Source organism: Cebus imitator, unplaced genomic scaffold (genome assembly GCF_001604975.1).
Source record: "Cebus imitator isolate Cc_AM_T3 unplaced genomic scaffold, Cebus_imitator-1.0 Scaffold21, whole genome shotgun sequence".
In the NCBI taxonomy this organism is placed as follows: domain Eukaryota; kingdom Metazoa; phylum Chordata; class Mammalia; order Primates; family Cebidae; genus Cebus; species Cebus imitator.
Genome location: NW_016107336.1, coordinates 558,119 through 576,272, shown reverse-complemented (window position 1 = coordinate 576,272; position 18,154 = coordinate 558,119). Strand labels below are relative to the sequence as shown.

Genomic DNA, 18,154 nt, shown 5'->3' with positions numbered 1-18,154 from the left:
ATTCAGACCCCCACGAACAAATTCCAAGGCCATCTATAATAGCAAACAAGATTTTGAAAATACCCAGGCCTGAGGCTTGCTGCAGCACCTACGATCAAAATCAACTGAGGAAGTCAATTTTAAAAGAGGCTGAGTGATATTTCCATTTGGGGAGGGGAAGAAACACTGGCTACTTCCCTGTGCAGTTCTATAAGCTCCTGGCAGAACGTCAGATGTTACATGCTGCTGGACAGGAGAGTGTTGGCAGCAGGCTGGGTGAGGCTGGAGACCCGTCCATGCCTGTCACAGTCCTTCCTGGGAGTGACAGCAGACCCCTGGAGAAGCTGATAAGGAGCACTTTCCTGCCTGGCGGGAACAGGACATGCCCACATTTCTTCTTGGGAGGCAGTGTGGTCTGGAGAAGATTTTGGATTTGAATGACCCCATTTCTGCCTAACACTTGTGTGACTTTGGACAAGTTCCTCTTCCTCTTACTCTGCCTCCATTTTCCCGTGTGTATAAAAGAAATAGCAATACCCAACGCTATAGGACTGTTTTCATGTATTGCATGAGATAACATACTGAAAATACTCTGCACACAGTGGACAAGTCCTGGAATTGGCCAGTCTTGGAATTGGCCAAGACTACCCAAGAGTCCAGATATACCTGGCACAGTGGTATTTGCTGCCATGTAGGCTAAGGTGGGCCTGGGGTGCCCTACAGTACAATTCTCTGTTGAGGGGAGAAGTCCTGGAGGATCTGATGGTGATTACAGATTCTAAACTTTTGAATAGGCCCAGGGCACTCCCAAACATTTTTAGATACCAGGTAAGAACGCTGACCCACACCCTCCTTCAGGACTTGGAATCTAGGGACACCCACACATGGATGGGAACAAAACAGACAAGTGGGAACTAAATGAGAAGACTCTTAAAGCACTGCCTCCTTACATCAAAGCCCTTGAAACACATTCAACAAAGCAGAAAGGAGCCGAAATATTGCTGGGTGTTAGCTCTAGGTCAAAGTCAGCTAAGGGTACCTGAACCCCTTAGGGCATGATTAAGGGTGCTGGGCTGAAACAAAGTCCTTCTGCAGAATGCTGTTGAGGGCCAGAGATTTCAGCTTCATCCTGCCACCCCAAATCAAGTCTTTGCATGTGATGGGATAAGGGCAAATGGAGCACTAAAGAAGTATCTCAGCCTGGCGCGGTGGCTCACGCCTGTAATCCCAGCGCTAATCCCAGCGCTTTGGGAGGCTGAGGTAGGCGGATCACCTGAGGTTGGGAGTTCGAGACCAGCCGGACCAAGATGGAAAAACCCCGTCTCTACTAAAACTACAAAATTAGCCGGGTGTGGTGGCACATGCCTGTAATCCCAGCTACTCGGGAGGCTGAGGCAGGAGAATCACTTGAATCTGGGAGGCAGAGATTGCAGTGAGCCGAGATCACGCCATTGTACTCTAGCCTGGGCAACAAGAGCAAAACGCTGTCAAAAAAAAAAAAAAAAAAAAAAAGTATCTCAAACCCATTTGCTATAATTTTTATATTTAAAGAAAAAGAACTATCTAGCTCTTTTCTTTCTCTTGTTCCTTCATCTACCTACTACATGCACTTTGGTGGATAAAATTTGAATACACTTATTAAAATATTTTTTCATGCTTCTTTTAAAGAATATATGTTCTTTCTATATACCCAGCCTCAAATGAGAATTTTTGTTTTAGATACTAAATATTTATTACAGAGCTTAGAGGCCTTGGTGGGGACCTCTCTCCCAAACCCCAAGTATTGGGAAAAGATTTTCCAAGTATTATGATTTAGTACAGAAACATACAATTGAAACTCCAGAAATATCCCTATTTAGGTTATGAATGACTTAGAAAAATGAAACCCATTGAGTCATTTCATTTGCTTTCCCTTCATCTCTAATCAAAGCCCTTCAGGCTAGCTAGAAAAAAAAAATAATAATTCCAATGTTTCCACAAAAACTACTTTCCCCGAGAGCAATTTAGAAGAACGAGAACTAAAACAGTCCATGACATGGCCGTCTGTTCAAACTATTATGGGGAGACTTCCATTCCAGTAAATCTCCAGTTTGGGACTGATAGCTGCAAGAGCAGGAACGCTGACCGTGAAGTCTGTCAACAACAGGTGAGGGACCAAATGAACCAGGCACGGAGTTTCAGCTGACCGACCCTGCAGTGCTGCAGCAAAGTCCCATGAAGCAGGGTGACTCTTTCCAGAAAGGCAATACTTCTCTGTACTAGAAAATGCCCAACATTCCCCTGGTGTTTGGACACACCACACTTGCATCTATGAGTAGCCAGGCTTCAAAGTATTTTGACCCTATGGAGGTCAATGAAGGATGCAACTGATTGCGCTGTTCATTCTCAGATTTTGCCTACTAAGGTTGGGGGTGGACTCCAGGCCTCTTAGATTCCCTTCTAGTTCTAATGCCAGCTATCTGAAAAGAACTCTAAACCTCAGCTGCATGTAAAGACACCTGTTGGACTTCAGTGAGCCTGTGAACAAAAGCTACATAGACTTATGAGGAATGGCTTCCAAGTTCACCCTAGACAAATGTTTTATGTGGGGTGAAGGATTAAGCAAAGATAACAAAGGATAATTCCCTGTTCTCTGAATGTGCTTGACTTGATCTTTCTTTCAAGACCAGATCTGAATTTTTAAGAATGATTTCAGTAACATTTGATGGTAGCAAGCATTCACAAATCTGTGTGTGTGTGTGTGTGTGTGTGTGTGTGTGTGTCTGTCTGTCTCTGTGTGTCTGTGTGTATGTGTGTGTATGTGTTCCCTTTTGGCACTGCCTGCTTCCAGCCTGCAGTCAGCATCTCTAACAAAAGCTCTGTAAGCAGAGTGCGCAAAGACAAGAGACACAGGAGATCAATTAGAAGAACATGTTTTTTCCACCATTAGCCTTCTCAATGCTAAGTATGGCCCCTTAGAAACACTAGAAATAATGTTCCTTGTTGTCCTTTTGTTTTGTTTAGTTTAGTACCTACCCCTAAATTCTCTGGTGTCGGAATCCTGAAAGCAAGTGCTGGAGCCAAGAAAAAAAATTTTTTTTTTTTTTTTTAAGAAAACAGGATTCTGATTGGAACTGAAGTCTTCCTTTTTCCATAAAGCTGGATGAATCTCCTAAAAGCTCTTGCCAGCTTGGTGGGCGAGATGGGTAATGGAGCCCCGAACACCTCCCTGGCTAGTCTCACTTTACCTTGTTAGGGAATTCACACTGCAACACTGAGGCACACAGCTGTCCCCAGTCTTTGGGGGCAGCATTTGAGCTTATGGTCAAACCCATACTTGTGCTGGCTTCTTGGCACTGCCTGGAGAGCCATGTGGCAGGGCTACCTTAACACCTCAGTAATCCCTGTGACACTCAATTTCACCTTTACTGGAAATAAAGTTATAAGGTGACTCTGCAGTTTTTAAATTGTTGACAAGTTCAAAGAAGCAATTTTATTCTCTGCTCCCCCTGTTTTGGTGCAATCTGAGCTCTTTCCTTGTGGCTTCGGGGAGTCCTGCTTTCTGCTTGCTATTTCTGACCTCTCTCCACCAGGTGAAGGGCAATGAACCAAGTGCGAAGACACACTCTCAGTGCTTCCTATGAGGAAGCCCAATCAGTCAAAAGCTGCCCACTTGGCTACTAAGTACTTTTGCCCTCAGATACCTTACATTCAACAAATAGCAGCTTCCTGGAATCTGAACTTTCCCAACAGCCTATACCACCCCCCAACCCCAGCCTAACAGGCTTCTGTAGACTGTGAAAATGAGCCTTCTCCTGCCAGTGGTGGGTGTCCCGGGCACTGAGTTTGCATCTGATACTGGTGCCTTGACCTTGCAGGCCCACTTGGCTTGCAGGAGGTCAAGGTGTGTGAGGGGTGGATGAGGTAGGGAGGGAAGCAACCCCTCCTTGCTTGTCACAGTAAAGCGCAGCAGAGGCAGCTAAACCAAACCACTCTGGTGCAAATACCCAGCAGGGGTCAACCCGGGAATGGCAGGCCCTCCTGAATGCTTCCAGGCTGCAGGCTCAGCCCACCAGCAGTCTGGTTTGGGGTGGTCCCCGGGACTGGAGTTTACCTTCCCAGATGCCATTTATTCACACTGTCCCTCCATCTCCCCGATCCCCACATTGCCCATGGCCACCGTCACCTTTCCCTCTCTGTGGACATCCCCCGCAGAAGGCTCAAGTCCCCGAGGTCCCCAGTCTGTGCTAACAGTAGAGGGACATCCTGCTGCGGCGCATGGCCTCGCTGATCAGGTAGGCGGGGCTCAGCTCTGGCTCCTCGGTCATGATGGCAATGTTCTGCCACTCGCCCGTCTGGCTGGACCTCTTGATGGTGTCCACCACGCACAAGGCATACAGGCAGTCGTCAAAGGTGGCGGCCATGGTGAGGGGCCGCCCGTCCCACGTGCGCCTGTCGTCCTGGTCCTGGAAGGCCTGGCGCACCGCCTGCATCATCTTGATGGTGCCGCGCAGGTAGGGCGAGGGGATGTCGCTGAAGGCCTTCTCGGGCAGCAGGGAGTTGCTCACCGGCGTGGCGTCCTGCACCAGCAGCTCCTGCTCCGGGGCGCTGTTGCGCTGCCCATACAGGTCGGTGCCCACGGCCAGCAGGCGCCCGGCGGAGCCCACCACAGTGACGTCCTGCTTGAACTCGCCGGGCACGTTGAAGTTGAGGGTGACCGTACAGCACACCCCACCCTCCAGCACCATCTGGAAGGTGCAGAAGTCATCACTGGTGATCTGGCGGATGCCCTTGATGTGGTCCGTCTGCTTCACGAAGGTCTTGAGCAGCCCGTGGACCTTGACGGCCTTCTGGCCGGTGAGGAAGGTGAGCAGGTCGATGATGTAGGTGCCCACGGAGTGCAGGCCGCCGCCGCCCATCAGGTCGTCGCAGCTCCAGTTGTACTTCTTGCCCAGCAGGCTGCCGCCGTGCACCTGCACCTCGCACACCAGCGGCTCGCCCACGTAGCCCTCCTCGATCAGCTGCTTCATGCGCACGAAGGCCGGCAGGAAGCGCAGCACGTTGCCCATGATGCTCATGAGCTTGGGGTAGTAGTGGGCGGCGGAGGTCATGCGGAAGGCGTCCAGCGGCGTGGCCGTGCGGTCGCAGATGACGTTCTTGCCGATGCCTGCGGGTGGGAGGAAGACAGCGGTCAGCGGGGCGGGACCATGCCCGAGCGCACATCCCTGGGTCAGGTCTTAAAATATTTCACATTAATAGAAAAAGAAGGCCAGGAGCTGTGGCTCATGCCTGTCGTCCCAGCACTTTGGGAGGCCGAGGCCGGAGGAGGGCTTGGGCCCAGGAGTTGGCGGCCAGCTTGGGTCACATGGTGAGATCCCATCTCTACAAAAATAATAATAATAATAATTGGCCGGGTGTGGTGGGGCACGCCTGTGGTCCCAGATTCTCAGGAGGCTGAGGTGAAGGAATCACTTGAGCAGGGGAGGTTGAAGCTGCAGTGAGCTGTGTTTCAGCCACTGCACTCCAGCCTGGGCAACAGCAAGATTCTGTCTCAAAAATAAAGAAAAGAAAAAGAAGATATTCTATGTATTTCAATATTACTTTAAATATTTATGTTGCATTAGTTAATTTGTTGTTTTTTGTTTGTTTTTGAGGCAGAATCTCACTGTTGCCCAGGCTGCATTGCAGTGGTGCGATCATAGCTCACTGCAGCCTCAAACCTCTGGGCTCAAGCAATCCTCCTGCCTCAGCCTCCTGAGTAGCTAAGACTGTAGGCGCCACCACACCCAGCTAATTGTTTTTTTTCTTTTTTCTTTCTTTTTTGAGATGAAGTCTTGCCCTGTTGCTCAGGCTGGAGTGTGATGGCGTGATCTCAGCTCATTGCAACCTCCGCCTCCTGGGTTCAAACAATTCTCTGGCCTCAGCCTCCCAAGTAGCTGAGAATACAGTCACCTACCACCACACCCAGCTAATTTTTGTATTTTGTTTCACCATGTTGGTCAGGCTGGTCTCAAACTCTTGACCTTGTGATCTACCTGCCTTTGCCTCCCAAAGTGCTGGGATTACAGGCATGAGCCATCGTGCCTGGCCATTTTTTTTTTTTTTTTTTTTAAAGAGAAGGGGTCTCTTAAATTTTTTTTTTAAGAAACAGGGTTCTCCTTATATTGCTCAGGCTGGTCTTGAATTCCTGGTCTTAAGTGACCCCCCCCACCCTCTAAGTCCCAAAGTGCTTGGATTACAGTTGTCCTGGTCCGAGAAAGCCATGAATTACTTAATTTCAATGTTAAACGTCTGGTATCGATTTAAACAATAAGGTTTATTTTAAGATATTTAAGTAACCTACATTTTAGAAATGTTTGGCAATGTTTGCTAAGGCAGTATAAAATGTTTCATTTTATATTTTATTTATACAAATCTATAACATTTTAGATAGAAATAGATTTTGCTTTTATATTATTTAAATACAAAAGATAGTAGTATTAAATTATACAATATAATGTTTTTACATATAAAATATATTCCATTACAATTATCTTACATGATGGTTTGTTATATTTTATATTTAAAATATCATTTTTAGTAAAAATGTATTATTATTTAAAATGACATAGTGAAAGGAGAAGACTATTTCTATTTGGACAGAATCAGAATACATAAGCTTAAATCCTAGCCAAGGTGAGTCTGATTAAGTGTGAAGAATTTCTTAATGATACCCTTTGGAGGTCTAAGCTTTTAACTAATGCCTGATCCCCTCCACCCTCCACAATTCCCCAATATTGTATTTTGAGCATTATCATGCTTGTTTATTTTGCATTCTGGATTAGGGCTGGCAGTGGTCACAGAAGTGTTTGTTTCAAGTTGTTCTTTTCCCATAAAAAGCGGATATTGCCTAAATCTGAGGGGTTGGCAGTGCCTGTTTCCTCCCTGACCCCCATCTGCTTCAGGGTGGAGTGTGTTGCTTTTGGCCAGTGGAGGTCAGGCCAAATAAGAATTAGTCTTACGTGATGACTGTAATGTGTGTATAAATTACAGGAAGACCAAAATGCCTCTCGGAGCCCTTTTAGGAGACTAAGTAGTTCTGGGTCTGGAGAAAACAAAGGATCAAAGCAAAGGAGAGTGCCAGGGAACGAGAAAGGGATTTATTCCATGGAAGCCAAGAGCCAGGGAAGAAGAAAAACAACTCAGCTGGACCTGGAGAAACAGCCAACTGGAGGGCAAAAAAAAAAAAGGATTTACACAGATTTGTTAGCAAGTTAGATAAAACAGATGCTAGGCGAAAGACTTGGAGCTACTGAGTGAAAGCACCCATCCTGGGGTAGTCTCTGTGGTCGAGGCATGCTCACCCACAGACCCTCTGATGGAGACCTGGGCACTCCAGCCACAGATGTAGAAGAGACTCCAAGGGAAATGGGGTGATGAGACATACCCCACCCTAACCCACTTGTCCTGACTAGGCACTCAATTGACAAAATCCACAAACCATTACAACACGCTGAGCTAAGATGGGGTTTTGTAAAAATCGAGCAATTGCAGATGTCTGTCCAGGGCCACAGCCTGGCACATGGCTTTCTCATTTTCCCATTGGAAGAGCTAGCCAAATCCAAACTGGTCAGTGCAGATTGGAGAAAGGAAATACAAACGATGGCTGTCAGTTTCCACATGCACATCTGGTTCTGGCCCTGAGCAAAAAGCCTACAGAATGATACACCTCCTTGCCTTTTCTTCTCTGTTGGCAGAGCTGGGCTGGTCCCCCTCATGGCCATGAAATAGCAGTGAGAAGCTCATTTAATGCTTTGCAACCAGGTGAGGACTGACGCTCTGGCAGAGAGATGAAATGACATTGGTTTGTATCACTGAAAGGGCCACACACCTGTGTAACATTATGTTCTGACAATATGATCTTGTAGGCATAAGGCTCGTGTAATACTGGCTTATGCTACCAGGAACAGATTTATATGTAAAGGGAGTGACTGCAGGGACAGGTGACAAATCTGCCTCACACCCGTTGGGTGAAGGCTCTGGCCTCTGCTACACCCTATCTTAAGGCCAAAAGGAGGACACTGACTGCCATTTCCTCAGTGTGCTCTATTGGTCATATTAATGGTATTAAGAAAAGTTTTTTAGGCCAGGCGCAGTGGCTCATGCCTGGAATCCCAGCACTTTGGGAGGCTGAGGCAGGTGGATCACGAGGTCAGGAGATCAACCTCTTTGCAGCTCCATAGATAAAAAGATTCTGATGAAGCCCCAGAAAATGTAACATGAACATGACATGATACACAAAAATGCAACTCCATCCTGAGACTCACGTGTAGATTCCCCGGGGATCTGAGATACGGACATGTCTTTCTTTAGGCGATTTATTAGGTTGGTGCAAAGGTCATTGCGGTTTTGCCATTAAAAGTAATTATGGTGCCCTCTTTTTAATGCTAAAACCACAGTTACTTTTGCACCAACCTAATATGCATGAAATAGTTCCACATTATACAGTAAGGACCTCGAGGATAGGGCTGGGTCTTTTAATTGTTTAAGTCTCCATTAATACCCACAGCACCTTGTGGTACATCCAATGTGCAGCAGGAACCCAGCAAGCCCTGTTGCCTGGCCCCACCTCTTTGCCCACAGTCTCATTCACACTTTACAGATGGGTCTCAGCAACATCTTAACACACAGTATCTTCAAAAGTCAAACAAGACTTCTAGGAATTTATCATAAAGAAATAATCCAAAATGCAAGCCCGGCTTTTTGCCCAAAGATAGTTCTGACTGCATTATTTATCAAAGCAAAAAACTGGGAACAGAGGCTGGATGCAGTGGCTCACACCCATAATCTCAGAGTTTTGGGAAGATCACTTGAGGACAGGAGTTTGAGACAAGTCTGGGCAACATAGCAAGATCCCACTTCTTAAAAAAAAAAAGAGCCAGGCTTGGTGATGCATCCCTGTAGTCCCAGCTTCTTGGGAGGCTGAGGTGGTGGATCACTTAAGCCCAGGAGTTTAAGGCTACAGTGAACTATGATTGTGCCACTGCACTCCAGCCTAGGTGACAGTAAGACCCTGTCTCAAAACAAAAAACAAAACAACTGCGAACAATGCAAATGCTCAACAGAAAAAGGAGTAAGTCAGCAGTCTATAGCCATATAATAGAATATTGTGTAGCCATAGAAAATGATGCTTATGAAGACCTTTCAATGGCAAGTAAGATGATTATGATGTAATGTTAAATGAAAACGCTCCATTCATAGATATATATGATCTCAATCCTCTTTAAAATGACAAAAGAAAAAGAAAATCCCTAGGAGGTTAACTCTGATGAGTAGGATTGGTTGGATTTGTAGGATTATGGTTGGCTTTATTTTCTTCACTACATTTTTCCATATTTTCTCAATTTGTAATTTTATGGTCAGAAAAAAATTCTAATTAAAAAAATCCACAAAGAGACAGGAAGACCTTTGAAGGATAGCACTCACAATGATGGGAAAAGGGCCCTCCAAGGTCTAGGTGAGCTGGCAGGTCCAAGTTCTCATGGACCCACCACAGTTCCTAAGACCCAGACAGCTGGTAGAAGGCTCTGCTGACCCCGAACCTTGAACGCTTCAGAGGGGCTGTTGCCAGGTCTTCTTGCTCCAGTTGCTTAAGACTGCTTTATGATTCTTAGTGAAAGCTGTGGACACTCTCTCTCCAAAACGTGCAACTCAGACAGATGCACAAAACTCTGCCCTAACCTGAAGCCCATGCACGTATCCCCTCTGGTTCTGAGGCTCAGGCATCATCATACATTGTACAATAACTTCTTGAAGCCTTTGGGACATATTGTTAAAAATAAGATAATGCTTCCAGTTCTAAAAGGAACCCAAAATGTACAGCCAGCAGACCCTTCACAAACTGCTGAGCAAAGTTTGTTTTCTCTGCATTCTGGACAGTCTTTCCTTACCCGACCTCTCTCGAGGGGCTTCTGTAAAGCCCACTCTGGGACTTCCAAGATCCTCAGATTCTTTTCCCACCCAAATCTTCCCTATCAAAAGGTTCTTGCTAATGAAGCACAATTCTAAGTATAGACTTCTAGTCATCAGACACTCGTGTGTGTGTGCCTGTGTGTGTGTGTGTGTGTGTGTGTGTGTGTGTGAGTTTGTGTGTATGTGGATTAGTGAGGCACAGAGCATTCCCCTCATCCCTAAAATCACATGCAATGTAAAGGGAACTTGTATTGTCTGAGTGTGTGGTTGACATACTCCACAATCCTGTGTGTGTCAGATGCTGCTCACTGTATGCTGGGATTTCTCCTGAATAAAGCATACAGATACCTCTTCTGCAAACGGCCTGTCAGCCTGGGCTTTGGGCTCGGCTTTCCAGCAAATACCAGAGGTCTTTCTTTGATGTCCTCATGACAATCATCTGTCTTAGCGTAGTGCCTTTCTTTCCACCCCAGAGAAAGCACCAAAATGGCTCCTAAAAGTACTCTCTCTCTGTTTAATGTAGGAAATATGTAGAGGCCGTCCTGCACTCTTCCCTAAGGACATGGCTATGCCATTTCTTTGACATGAGGGTAAGTCGATTCTAATAGGGAGACAGAAAATGAGGGGTTCAGTCATGAACCCCCTCTTGCCATGAGAAAAGAATACTGCCCTAGCTCACTCTGCATAGGCTAAGGAGGCAGTCTGCTCTTTCTTGCTCCTGGGTGGACAATTTCCCTGAAAGGATGAGGGAGCCACTTGTCCCATGCTGCATCCACATGCCTCCGGGAACACCAAGACAACACACGTTCTTTAGGTCTCAGGTTTACATCCACTGTGGCAAAATGTGGTGCCCTCTTTCTAAGGAAAAATATTAAAAACTTTGGGACTTCGAACAATGTTAGAGGAAAAAGTCATGCCTCAGAGAATTAGGCAAAGGGACTCAGAACATACGGACTCTATTTCACTCCAGATTAACAGGCAGTGAAGAATGGAAAATATGAAAACAAGAAGTGCCTGAGAAAGTATGTTTTGTGTTTTGCCAGGCCCCAAACATTTCCTGAGTGGTGGGAGAGGTTTGGCAAAGTTCTCTGGTGCTCACAACTATGGTAGAGGAATGGGAGAGGCTTTCTGCACATACGCGGGCAGGATGAATGATGGTGACCCAGCTGCATTCACCCAGGGCTGTGAGCCATCATGCTACGGCTTCTTGCTCAGCTCACCCCACCGAGGGTCCTGTCCCTGCATCCGGAAATGGCTGTCTTGGAGGGTTGCCGCATTTGTCAATATGATGGAGTGTGATACGGGTGAGTGACTGAGGCCCACGGGGTATCAGGCCTGTGTCTTCTGGGGAGGCCTTCATAACTCACTCCACAAAGACCGGGCTCCCCTTTGTGTGAGGACAGAGAGCTAAAGCTGGGTCTTTTGGGGCGCTTTGGGGCTTAGACTAACTATATTTTTTTAAGACAAGATCCTCTCAGCAGCAAATAAAGCAAAGCCATCTGTCCTTAAATGGTGGGGTTGATACTTCCCGCCTATGTCACTGTGCCGCAGTTAAGAACACAATGAAATCCGTGGGAAACTTCTGGCAGGTGAAAGTGCTAGAGGCAAGGCAGTGTGCCTGCTCTTCATCAGCTTTTAAGTTAAATAATTTCAGAAGGAGCTTTACTGTCCTCCTCAGATCCCTCTTGGGGAAATGGAAAATCGGCTTCCTCTGAAGCCTGCTGAGTGTGTCCTCTAACTGAGCCAAAATATTCACGGCCCTTCTGAGAAATCTGTGCTACCGGGAAGCGTGTCCAGCCCAGAGACCCTAAAGCTCTTCAGGCAGCTTCTCCCCTTATATCCTCCAAGCTCAGGGTCTCCAAGCTGTGGCCGAGTCTCTGCTCCTATCTCAGGACAGACCAGAGCTTTGGTGGGGCTGATGCTTGATCCATAGGGTGCCCCCGGGAGCCTCGCCCAGGGGCTTCACATTCACACTTCAAGGGAAAGATGGAGCTCTGCTGTCCTGCAGAGCAGGTAACGTTTGCTGCCTTTCATCAGGGAAGTTATCCCTCGGAACCTGGAGGATGGCTGACACCTTGCCACCCAGGGACCAGGGCTATTCCCTAACATAATAAGCCTGGAACCTCAAGCAACCTCCCCACGAGCACATTTCCAATGACACACTCCCTGATCTAATCATGGTGGAAATCTCTGAGGCAATGCTACCTTCCCACCGGTTCCTCCCCATCATTCCACTTGTGTTGACAGCCCCTTATCTTCTTGAAGCAAAAATGGATGCTAGTTCCGCAGGCTGGCTTGCAGCTGTCCCAGCAGATTGGCAGAGCCCCCGAAAGAAGTCCCATCGGATACAGCTTCCTATTTTTTCCTTGAATTTGCAGAAGGTAGAGATGGCTTGCTTTGCATTTCAAGTAGGAAACTCATTATTTTCATTTATACTCTGTTCCTTCAACATTTCTGTGCTAGGCACTGGGTCCAAAAAGTGAGTGAGAAAAATAAAGGAGAGCTCACAGTCTAGTAGGGGAGACCAATCAGGAAAGGCATGATTATGGGATGCTGATCTCAGAAAGGGTCAATGAAAGCATGAAGGAAGGGCTGCCCAGCTGATTTGGGCATGGAAGAAAGTTTTGCTGCAGAGGGAACATTTGAGCTGGGCTCTGAAGCATGCATAGGAGCTTGCCTATTCATGATTCAGAAGTTTGGGTATGGTATAAAAAATGGTCTAAAATAAGATTAATGGTGTTTAATGTGGAATCTGGGAAACTGCTAATACTAGACTGTTTACAAAAACTGTGTGTGTATACTCTGATGTGCAGTTATCTGAGAGAGGTTCACTAGAATCATAAAATAATCCGCGATTCAAGAAAGATTAAGCAGAATTGGAGTTTAAAGAAGAAGAAAGAAGGTAGGTCAAAGACAAATCTCTGGTTTCAACAGAACTAAGCATATGAACAGACAGGGTTATTTATAATTCCTCCATCCCTGTACCAAGACACGGGACATTTAGTCACTTTCACTCTCTCACTCACTCACGGCAACACCATTGAGCCCAGCTCCTTTTCCTCTTTTATTTCTGCGAATCTCCTTCCTGCTCTCCCAACACACCCACGCACACACCACCCCCCACCACACACATACACAGAGGTTTGTTTTTTGTTTTGTTTTTTTTGAGCTTAGAAACTGCAAGAGAAGCAGAGGCTGACTTGTCTAAATCCCACTTTTCCCTCTGGCCCGTACACATTAAGAGATGCCGGGCCAAGCATGGTGTCTCATGCCTGTAATCCCAGCACTTTGGGAGGCCAAGCTGGGCGGATCACAAGGTCAGGAGATACAGACCATTCTGGCCAACATGGTGAAACCTCGTCTCTACAAAAAATACAAAAATCAGCTGGGCGTGGTGGCACGCGCCGGTAGTTGGGAGGCTGAGGCAGGAGAATGACTTGAACCAGGGAGGTGGAGGTCGCAGTGAGCTGAGATAGCACCACTGCACTCCAGCCTGGCAACAGAGCAAGACTCCATCTCAAAAAAAAAAAAAAAAAAAAAAAGGAGAGGCCCTTTGGAGAGACTAAATCCCCGATTTTCAATCCCCATGAGAGTTCTTAACATAAATACAACTTCCCAACTCAAAAGACTAGTCTGATCTGCTCATAGTACAAATGGCACAATATCAAATAGCAACGACAGTCATTTATTGAATAATTACCTTGTGCCAGAGGAGGCTGGGTGTTTTGCATGCATTTTCATGTTTTAGTCTATACAACCCCATGAGGCAGGTATTTGCCCTGTTCCCATCTTACAGATGTAGAAACTGAGCCTCTGAGGGGTAAGCAACTTGCCTCTGATTCCATGACTCAATAGTAGTAGAGTCAAATCTGGAATTTGAACCCAGATTGTCTAGCTACAAAGCCAGCCTAGTCTTTTTAAAAATATGTTTTTTTGTTTGTTTGAGGCAGAGTCTCACTCTGTCGCCCAGGTTGGAGTGCAGTAGCGCAATCTCGGCTCACTGCAACCTCCGCCTTTCAGATGTAAGCCATTTTCCTGCCTCAGCCTCCCCAGTAGCTGGGATTACAGGCATGTGCCACCACCCCCGGCTAATTTTTAGTAGAGACAGGGTTTCACCATGTTGGCCAGGCTGGTCTTGAACTCATGACTTCAAGTGATCTGCTCGTCTCAGCCTCCCAAAGTGCTGGTATCATAGGTGTGAGCCATCACACCTGGCCAAAAATAAGTTTTTTAAATTGATACATAATAATTATACATATTTCTAGTGTATATAGTGATGTTTCAATACATATAATGTATAGTGATCAGATCAAGGTAATTAGCATATTAATCATCTCAAATCTTCATGATTTCTTTGCATTAGGAACATTCAGTATCCTCCTTATAGCTATTTGAAAATATACAATAAATTGTTGCTAATTACAGTCACCCTACAGTGCTATAGAATGCTAGGATTTTTTCCTCCCATCAAGCTGTACTTTGGGTCTGATCTTAACTTTTGCATTCTTACTGCCTTCTGACCACCCTTGTCTTAAGGCTGGCTAGGTTGTTCTTTGTACCCATGTTACCCAGAGATACATGTTCCCATTCTTGCTGACTACACGTGCCTGTGCACGTACGTGCAATATCTGCAGCACACAGCACAAAAGGAGGGCTCTGAAAACAATCGTGCAACTGACAGCAGCGAGCTTCAGAAACCAGGGCAGTGGGGACGGGAGGCCCCATGTCCAGCAGGGTGACATCTGAAGTCCCAGGGCAATTTGATTAAGTTTCCATCCTAATTTCAAACTTGAAATGGAAATGGGTCAGAGTGACCCATATTTAGCTCCTGTGTCAAAGCCTCTGGGGCTATAAGTGGGCTCTGAAAGAGGGTCATAGCCAATGAAAGGAAGTCAGGACAGCTGATGGTGATGGGACTTGGTGTTGAACTGAATTAATTGTTCAAGTGCTTTCTGCATTCAACCCACCTGTAAGGCCAAGCCCCTGTCCCACCAACCTTTGTGAACCTTCCCCCATGATGCAAGCCTGTTGCCTGGGCCCTCTTATTGCCCAGGAACCCCCATCAGCATGGGGATTTTTGTGATTGCTTCCTGTGCACTTGGGTCACCTAATGATGGAAACTATTATATGTGGAATGGGCATCTACTCCTGAAACACTTTTCAATTTCAGTTACCTCACTGCTAAATCCCACACATCTCCATCTCTACAGCTTATACTTGAGACTACAGTTGAGAATGCAGATATGATACTGTGGAGTCACTAGCCAACTCCTTCCAGTAGGGGCATTCCCCAGGAAAGTAAAGACAAGCTTGCTACTTCCAGCTCAAGCTAGACTGAGGGTAGAGGTCTAGAAACAACAGGTAGGTATGCAGGACCAAGAGACCTTCCAGGCTGGTGGCCAGCTTCCCACGTAGGGAGGCCTGGGGCAGCCCTCCCCTTCCTGTTGGTGGCACATACAGACCAGAGTGGGAGGGGGCAGGGAGGTGGTAAGAGGGCAAGAGGGCCCATGGGAGAAGAGAGGCTTGAAGTTGGATGCAGTGGTGACAGTGGTCAGGGACTTGGGGACAGAGGAAAATGGACAGCAGTTGAGTCCTGCTATATTGGTCCAAAATAGCCAAATGACAACCCCTGTACCTCAGGGGTCACTATTCTAGAGAGTGGCGTAGAACAGCCATTCTTGCTCCTACACCACCATTCCACATTTGGTCAAGCCAGGATTCAGAGTGTACCCGCTGGATCCAAGGGACATAGCCAGGGTCTCATAAGCCTGGCTTATGAGGGTCTCAAGAGCTACTTTCTGGAGTGGAAGAGGAAAAAGTAGAATGCCAAACACTGGGTCACCAGAGCCATGTAAAAGAGGCTGAGAAGCCGTGCGCGGTGGCTCACGCCTATAATCCCAGCACTTTGGGAGGCCAAGACAGGTGGATCATGAGGTCAAGAGATCGAGACTATCCTGGTCAACATGGTGAAACCCCGTCTCTACTAAAAATACAAAAATTAGCTGGGCATGGTGGCACACGCCTGTAATCCCAGCTACTCAGGAGGCTGAGGCAGGAGAATTGCTTCAACCCAGGAGACGGAGGTTGCGGTGAGCTGAGATCACGCCATTGCACTCCAGCCTGGGTAACAAGAGCGAAACTCCGTCTCAAAAAAAAAAAAAAAAAAAGAGGCTGAGATACTTACAAGAAAACATAAATCATTGGACTGGGTGAGACTGCTGGTTGGAATTACAGTTCCATTTCCTACCCACTCACCCTAACATGATGGGGGCCTAGAATGGTGGTCAACTTGGCTCTTGAGAAATAAAGAAATCTATGCTTTCTCTTCCCAAGTATGGTATGAATCCTCATCACACATCCAAAAGCCTAGGATCCTCCTGTCATCTCCCAAAGCCCCCACGTAGTCCCCAACAAAACCTCAGCATATCCTTGTTGATCGCCAGTCAGTACTTCAAGAGAAACACCATCCTCACTACGGGCACAATGGGAAAGACCAGAGACTTCAGGCAATATCTCAAAACAAATGCAGGAAATTCTCCATTCAAGGAGGGTTGTACTTTAGCGAAGGGATCACAAGGGTATTTACCCAACAGATATTTTTTTTTGTTTGTTTTTTAAAGCCAAGATATTTCACACAGTCTGAAGTTTTGGTCTCAAAAAATGCAAAAATCCAGAAACACTGGGTTCCTTCTGCAGAGCTTCCTATATGACAACACTCAGTTGTAGCTGACTAGTGGCTTCCACAGTTAGATGGCATGTACATCTCCAGTATACCACAGTCCTCACCAGTCCCTATTGCATTGCTGTACTGTATTCGTTTTTTATTGATGTTGTAACAAACCAGCACAAACTGAGCAAATTAAAACAATACCCATTTACTATTTTTCAGTTCTCTACATGAGAAGTCCCGGTGGGCTCAGCTGGGTCTCTGACTAGGGCTTCACAAAATCATTCTGGGGAAGAATCTGCTTTCAAGCTCATTCAGGCTGTTGGCTGAACTTGGTTCCTTGTGGCTGTAAGACTGAGGTCCCCGTCTCCTTGCTGGCTGTCAGCTTCTACAGAAGCCCACTTTCCTGCCATGTGCCCTGCCATCTTCAAGCCACCAACAGTATGTGGAAGTTGGATCCTTCTCATACTTGTAAGCTCTTGGACTTCTTCTTTCGCCAGCAGCGGGAGAGAACTTGCCGCCTTTCAAGAGCTCTTATGATTAGATTAGGATCTCATCTGATCTGCTTTTTGCCATAGAACTAATCACAGAAGTAACACCAAATGGCAACATTCCTCTTAGAATTCTACCTCCCACAGTTCCTCCGGCCCCATCCACTCATTGTGTTACCTGCCTGCAAGCTATAGAAACCCCCCCAGAGACAGAGTCTCAAGTATCCTCAGATACATGTCTGCATTCCTTCCAAATCTCTCTTTGTTTCTGTGTTCCTTCAGTAGTTTTTACTCCATCAAAAAGAAAGGCTCAGTGAGGTACCCTAGGGTGTTTGGTATCTATTTTCAGTCTCCTTGCTATCAATGAGACTTTGTCCCCCAACTCTGGCTCCCTGTAAGCAGTAGGAACAGGAACAGATGCAGGGCAGGGCCAGAGCCCTCAGTCTTGGGGCAGAAAAGAGCACAAGGAAGAGAACAGGAGCTAACATTTGATGCATCCACTTGGCCCCAGGGGCTTCCCTCTGGCTCACTTAAGCACCGCTTTGACACCATCACTTGCATTTGTAGAAAATGGGGAACTAAGGCTTAGAGATTTTGATTGCCCAAGATCAGAAATATGTGCAGATCCAGGGTGCAAATTCAGTTCTGTGGTTCCAAAGCCCCGGGTTTTCCATTTTTCACGTAGGGAATTGCTATGAGTGGAATGGGGGATAAGATGAAATGACTGAGCATCAGAACTACCAGGTGAGTGAATAAAGGAAGCACCATCCCTCAGGCCCTGCCCCCCAGCAAGGCCCCAGCATTGTATTGGGAAGATCTGGGACAGCTGTGAAAGGAGGGCAGAGTCTAGAGCCTGAAGAGGAAAGAACTGGACAGCAAAAAGGGCTAGAGGCTTGGCATGGGAGAACACAGTGGTTCTTCTCTTTGAAGGCAAAGGGATGGTCACTCCATATCCATGGCAGTGAACCAGCCAGGACAACTGAAAGATTATTATCAAGAAAGAGAGAGGCTGGGGAAACCAGCCACTATAGTGCTGAGGTTCCTACGGGATTCTCACAGCTGAATAAAGGAAGCCCTCCCAGGGCCC

At 46.6% G+C, this 18,154-nt stretch overlaps 1 protein-coding gene across 2 annotated transcripts in view; it reads right to left on the bottom strand.

Annotated features, from left to right (window-relative positions):
* Positions 1 to 1,926: 1,926 nt before the first annotated feature.
* GFOD1 (glucose-fructose oxidoreductase domain containing 1) overlaps positions 1,927 to 18,154 on the bottom strand; it is a 123,295-nt gene continuing 107,067 nt past the window's right edge. For both annotated transcript variants that reach the window (XM_017521547.2, XM_037736003.1), the window contains exon 2: positions 1,927 to 5,125. In XM_017521547.2, coding sequence (XP_017377036.1) covers positions 4,206 to 5,125 — 920 coding nt within the window. In that variant the 3' untranslated portion in view covers positions 1,927 to 4,205. The remainder of the gene's footprint in view (positions 5,126 to 18,154) is intronic.